A 7,145-nucleotide genomic window follows, 5' to 3' on the forward strand; every position below is an offset into this window, starting at 1 on the left:
TAATATATAAATATATAATCATTATAATATATAATTATATAAAAAATTATATAAATATTTAATCTAATTTAATTTAATAAATAATTTAATTAATTAATTACTTATTAATTATATAAATAACTAATTAATTAAAAATTTATTTTAACATAGTTAATTAATATTATATAAATAATTAGTTAAAAATAGTAAATGAAAAAAGAAAAATAGAAAATAATTTTAATTATTTAATTATAATTATTAAAATTATGTATTAAAATTAAAATAATTAATAATAAAATATATATATATATATAAAATATGAATGAAAAAATAAAAAAAAATATTTTAATTTTATCAAAAAATTAATGAGTGATAATTTTATTAATGCAAAAATCTACCCATTAATGCCCATCTATCTTTTTTTTGTATCTTTTTAATTTGGAAGGATCCTAATTTGAGAGGATGTAAATTGATGGGCCAGAATAGATGGACAAACTCTCCTTTTTCATCCATTCTCTTTATAATTTTTTTTAACTAAATAGTAGATGAAAATTTTTCATCTTTCTAATCTCATCCATCCACCGTATTATGATCCTACCCAAATATAGAATAAAGATAGCATGGCACTCTGTGATGTAGCCCGTGCACCACAAAATATGCTGGTTGATTTTAAGTTGGATACGAGTACACCGAGATCGACCCAAATCGGCCCCATTGCAGTCATTGACCAAAATTGGTCCGCTCAGAGCGTCCACATGGTCTTTCCTGAAGGCCTGTGGCCTCAAATACTATTTATGGTGCCTGGGTCTCAGTGGCCAAGAACGAGGGCAGCTCGGGAATCTCCACCAAATGCCACGAAGGGGATAGGAGGTATGTGTGGCTCCCAGTTGAGATCGCACACAATCTTCTTATCCTCATACATTGCCTTCTGTCACCACACACTGCTCTCACTCAATTCCACCTCTAAATTGAGTCATGCACTCCAAACAAGCGCCATAAAAAAAACGAGTGATACCGTGACTCTGGACCTTGTACTTGGAGAGATAGTATAAAACATTCCTCCGGGTGCCCGTGTGTTGTTTAGTTGCAGCAATGGCCAGCCATGCAGCTCTTGTCTCCTCCAGGATCCCCTCCAACACCAGGTTCCACTCCAAGGCCACACACAGCCACCCCACCCCATCTTTCACCAAGGTCTCTCTCTTAAATATTGCTTACTACTTATATTGTGTCTTACAGAAGATTATTAACAGTTCTTAATCTGTACTTTTCTTAATCCCATGTAGAGGCTTGAGGTTGCTGAGTTCTCGGGGCTGCGGTCAAGCACTTGTGTGACCTTTGCAACGCAGGGGAGAGGGCATCCTTCTCCGATGTCTTGGCTGCACAATTGGCTTCCAAGGTGAGCTCTCTGTGAAACTTATATAATACTGTTTGATTTAGTTCCTTTGCTCATGTAAAATGATTTAAAACAAGTTTTTTCGACATTATAAATACTCGGTGATGTAAATGTTTTAGAATTCCACATGTTGACCATCGTATGTGCATCATGATTCATTACTGCATTCAGTGAACTCTGTATGTGAAGTTAACATTTCTATATGTCATTATGTCGCTGAATCGGTCAATTAGCTGATACGAGATAGAGACAAATCTATTTCGTTTTTTGGATTTCTGACATGTTTGTATCGAATTGCATGATGAAAAATTGGATTTCAATTTTTTTTGCCAAATAAAGTCTGATATGCCCTCCCAGATTAGGACTCTCTGTCCCTTGCATCAAAGAGCTGTGAAGTGGTATGAACATATACTATTTAGAACAGGTTAATGACCCACTTAAGCTTTAAATGCTAATTGAGGCTCCATGTTGCAATAACAACTATTAACCTGTGAATTACTATGTTTTTCTACAACTGTAATACAGAAATACAGCGGATAATTAAGTTTGTAGAATATGTAAAACAGAATGAACACATGACATGCTTAAGGTTTATACGAATTTTGAAACATATGTTTCTTCTAATCACCAAATCACCATGAAAAAGTAACTAGCTTAAAATTAAGTCCAAATTATGATCTCCAAATTCGATGTGTCAAAAATTATAGTATTGCAGAACCGTTAATTAAATTCATCATTGCATCTCTGCTGTTACCTGAGAACTCAGCAATTCCTTAAGAATGCTTCTTTTTACAAGGAAACATATGCATGCTTCTTAGTAACACCTGTTTTTAATCATTTTTTAAACCATGATATCACTTGGCATATGGACATAGATGTTTTCTTATACTAATGCTTGTTTTATGGGGTGGTGACATGCATCAGACAGTTGGAGCCAGCCCTGTTAGGGGGGAGACAGTTGCCAAGCTGAAAGTGGCCATCAATGGTTTTGGACGGATCGGTCGGAACTTCCTCCGCTGTTGGCATGGACGAAAGAACTCTCCACTTGATGTTGTGGTTGTGAATGACAGTGGCGGTGTTAAGAATGTATGACAGATCTGTACTTTTGTTTTTGAACTTGTTTGTATTTGCACTTCCAATATGGTTGAAGCATTGCATGAAATCATGAAATAAAGATGATACTTGGCATAGAAGCATCACTTATAATGAATTTCTGATTTTAGGCATCGCACCTTCTCAAATACGACTCGATGCTTGGAACCTTCAAGGCTGATGTGAAGATTGTGGATAATGGCACCATTAGTGTTGATGGCAAGCCAATCATGGTTGTCGCAAGCCGAGACCCTCTGAAGCTACCATGGCCGAACTAGGCATAGACATTGTGATTGAGGTATATCATCGAGTATTTAACTAATTTGAAAAACTTTAGGAGATGAAGGAACAACATTGTACCATTTCAAGCTATCTGTTGTAGGGGACTGGGGTTTTTGTCGATGGACCGGGTGCCGGCAAACATATACAAGCAGGTGCTAAGAAGGTTATCATCACAGCACCAGCTAAAGGAGCTGATATTCCGACATATGTCGTGGGGGTGAATGAAGGTGACTACTCCCATGAGGTGTCAAATATAGTTAGGTTGGTGCTACTTTATATCCTATGCTCAGAATGTGACCATTAAACACATTTTTACTTTCTATTTGCAACTAATTATTTCTTTGATCATGGCTTTTGTTATTTGCAGCAATGCATCCTGCACAACAAACTGTCTGGCTCCCTTTGTGAAGGTCATGGATGAAGAATTTGGTGAGCATCAGTCTTAATGTAGATTTGTTCTTGAGGATTTTAAATTTTCAAGGATATAATGCAAATAATGCAAAATAAAAAAAGACATAAATTATGAAAATGCCCTTCAAACTAATTGGTCTTTTTTAATATAGGGATTGTGAAGGGTACCATGACAACAACTCATTCCTACACAGGGGATCAGGTCAGCTTTCCTTTTATATGTTTGAATTCATGTTGAATCCGGCTTTACATATTTTTTTTAATGAAAGAATCCTGCTTTAGCTATTCTCTCATCAAACTAGCTAGTTAAGGAAATCTCCTTCAGAAAAACAGAAAATGCAGTCTAAGATGCATTAAGATGCAGAAGAAGGCTTAACAATGTAATTCTTCTTACATGAATTACATGACGCTGTCAAGCGGCTTGAATTGAATCAAATCATGTCATGGTGACTCGGCAAACATCTTTTCGGTTCAATTCCTTTTTGGTTTTGATGAAGCCCCTCAAGCTAATTCAATCTCTTTTTGGTTCAAATTTCCTTTTGGTGATGGGTCATGACTATGCCTCCTTTTACTTCATCCATTACTTCTTTTGAACTTCTTCTTTTTTCACTTCTTGCAACTTCAATTGCAATAGGATCTTTAAAACTTCCAATCAAAGATGAAACTAATATAAACTTGGCAGGGGATGAGTTTAATATTGACTTGATGAATTCTTTAAACCACAGCTCATTGTTTTGAGAGAGTAATTTTTACTAATTCTTGAGTTCTTCTGTAAAATCGAGGTTTGAGATCAATCATGGCATTTGCACTTTGAATTGTTAATAAGTAATCTGAGTTCATATGAGCTTTACATGCAGCTATTGGATTAGATATTATTACCTAGAATCATATTACAAATATGTACTTAGTACCCAATTAAATCACACAACAAGTCATTTTTTGAATAGAAAGATGGGAGTGTCGTCCATCACCATTCAAAGTATAATCATCTACAAATACAACGTTGGTGATATATTTTCAACATTTGTGTTTTCTTTCCAGAGATTGTTAGATGCATCCACCGTGACTTGAGGCGAGCAAGAGCTGCAGCACTGAACATTGTCCCAACTAGCACTGGAGCAGCAAAAGCAGTGTCATTGGTGCTGCCCCAGCTCAAGGGCAAGCTCAATGGGATAGCTCTCCGAGTGCCAACCCCTAATGTTTCAGTAGTGGACCTGGTGGTTAATGTTGAGAAGAAAGGAATCACGGCTGAAGATGTGAACCAGGCCTTCAGGAAGGCTGCTAATGGACCATTGAAGGGAATCCTTGATGTTTGTGATGTTCCACTAGTTTCAGTTGATTTCAGGTGCACCGACGTGTCCTCTACCATCGATGCATCGCTGACAATGGTGATGGGAGATGATATGGTGAAGGTGGTGGCCTGGTATGACAATGAATGGGGATACAGGTGAGAACAATTGCTTTACTACTTCTGTTGCTAAGGGGTTGGTATATGTCATCCTGTGTCAAAAACAACATAAGTATAATAATCACAATATAAAATGGATGCAGGCAGAAAACTGAAAACAATTGCAAGAAAAATCACAAAGTGGGAAATTTAGAAAACACATTCATGTAAACTATAATGAACCATGAGTCATACTAAGAAACTTGAAAATAGTGGCATCTCAATGGTTTCTTTAATATTTTCATAACTGATAAAAATCCCTGCAAGTCTGAACTGGATTTATGTGTTCATTGGTATTAAAAAAAAAAAAAAAAAATAGAGATAGTCAAGCCTTGTTTTTAATTGGTTAAAAACCAAGGATAGTAGCTTTGTCCTGTTAACTATAATGAGGCTACATTCTGGGAAATGAATGTTGAATCCAGCTGATATGGCAAAGGAATAATCCATAAAACTAGTTCAAGCATGGAGTGGTTGTATGCAACGAAAGTGATCTCTAATCAATACATAGATCTTGAGGAACAAACTCTATCCAACTGGTCTTCCATTGGTAAGCTATGAATCCAATGTCTACATGTTTGGAAAATACCATATAACTAAATGATAATTAATATGCTCATTTAGAGAACCGGAATTTTGGCAATTAGTAAAGGCTGGCAGTTAAACTGGTTTGTAAAGCATACGATGATGATTTTTTTTTTTTCTTTTTTCATTCCTTTTTTGAGCGCATTGATGGGCAAGCCCATCAATATCATTTCATAATTGTTGTAAATCAAAAGCCACAAAACAGGGAGGGTTCCATTCAAGACAAGCAAACGAGAGCATCACTCAGCAAAAGCTAATAAAACCCATATTTTATTGCACCTAATTTATCCCCTAAAAAGCATCTCAACTAGATAAGATGAATTATAGGGGAAACAAAAGAAATGACAATATAAATCTAAGGTTAATAGAATATTTAAAATATACTACGGTGAGTACAATTTTAGGGTGATATATGAAAAATTGTAGTTTGGATTTTTTCAGTTTCATTTTCCATACCATGTTGTATGGTGAAGTTACTCATATTGCTATCATGTTTTGCATATCTTTCTTCTGCTATAATGACAAGTGAGATGTAGAATCAAGTCAAATGAGTTTCTGGTTTCATGAAAAAGAAAATTCCATGTAAGGAAACATGATGGCAATTACCTTGATAATGCAAAAGCTCTGTACAATTTTTCATTTTCTCTTTGTGCTTTCACTAGCATACAATTATGATTGTTTTGTAGCATGACATAGAAAATTATCACATATATATAACAACTAACAAGATTATATAAGCAATAATAAGTGTTAGCTTGCAGGAATATGGTCTTTGTCCATGTAATAACGTATGCACATAGGTTAAGAGAAAGAAAGAAAGAAGGTGATGAAAAAGAAAAATAGAAGCATTAGTGATGTTATAGTAGAAGTTTGTAATAATGGGGCAAACCCCAAACCCCCACTTACGATTCTTGTCATAGCCAACTTTACATTATCAAAGCCATCTATCACCATTTATTGGGTTTCAAGTAATCCTATATTGTTAGTATAACTAACATTATTGTTGCTTTCTTTGTTTTTTTTTTTTTCTAAATTGTATAGTCAACGTGTGGTCGATTTGGCACATCTGGTGGCAAGCAAGTGGCCAGGGATGCCAGTGCAAGGAAGTGGAGATCCATTAGAAGACTTTTGCAAAACAAGCCCGGCGACAGAGGAGTGCAAAGTTTATGAAGCATAATTCATTCAGCTTTATTAGAAATCATTGTGATGGATGTAATGCTTAATTAGATGGTTTTAGTGTTAGTGTTCATCCAATGATGCTTTTTTTTTTTTTTTTTTCATTTTAAAGATTGAAAAGAGCATGATGAATTTTTGTAAGGATTAAACAATCAGTTTGATATGGTTGGGAAAAAAAAGCCTACAGAGTGCATTATTAATCAGTTGATGATCCTTGACATGGTAGGATCATGAAAATATCAGTTTTGATTTCTAAGAATATCAGAGCTATGATGTGAATTGGGGCTTATTCCAATGATCACAACCCTTTTCTTAGCAATCAAAGGTTTTGGGTTCAAGTCTTGGATGATGCATTCCCTAATATTTGGACCTAAGTAATTATATTGCAGGTAGATTTTCCTCCCTTTCTCTTGAAAAAATATTACTGTTATAATAAAAGTTTAGAATAAATAAAATTATTCAATTTTTCCTATCAAAACCGCTAAAGAAAAGTGAAAAAAAAAAAAAAAAAAAAAAAAAAAAAAAAAAAAAAAAAACAAAACGTGAGAAAAAGTGAAATATATTTGAATTTATAAGTTTGGAATATTGCTATTCAATTGCACTACACCAAATGTGTTCTTTAGCAACCCAGGGGTAGAAAGAAAAAAGCACTTCTAATACTACTGTTTTAGAGGCAATATCAATATTATGCCTCTAAAAATGTATTTCATGCTCCAACTAATTACAAATACCATTAGAATATAACATTTTGCCTCTATTATTGACACTTTATGGGGGGCTATT

The 7,145-nt window shown here is 34.6% G+C and overlaps 1 protein-coding gene across 1 annotated transcript; it reads left to right on the forward strand.

Moving 5' to 3' along the window:
• Positions 1 to 987: 987 nt before the first annotated feature.
• Positions 988 to 6,621, forward strand: LOC105042746 (glyceraldehyde-3-phosphate dehydrogenase B, chloroplastic). Its single transcript, XM_010920051.4, is given in 12 exon segments — positions 988 to 1,170; positions 1,263 to 1,319; positions 1,322 to 1,375; positions 2,297 to 2,458; positions 2,596 to 2,731; positions 2,734 to 2,762; positions 2,847 to 3,007; positions 3,114 to 3,175; positions 3,310 to 3,359; positions 4,199 to 4,211; positions 4,214 to 4,604; positions 6,228 to 6,621. Coding segments are annotated over 12 exon segments (1,350 nt in total). The 5' UTR covers positions 988 to 1,071; the 3' UTR covers positions 6,364 to 6,621.
• Positions 6,622 to 7,145: the final 524 nt, after the last annotated feature.

The sequence above is a fragment of the Elaeis guineensis genome, chromosome 4 (assembly GCF_000442705.2).
Source record: "Elaeis guineensis isolate ETL-2024a chromosome 4, EG11, whole genome shotgun sequence".
Classification (NCBI taxonomy): Eukaryota; Viridiplantae; Streptophyta; class Magnoliopsida; order Arecales; family Arecaceae; genus Elaeis; species Elaeis guineensis.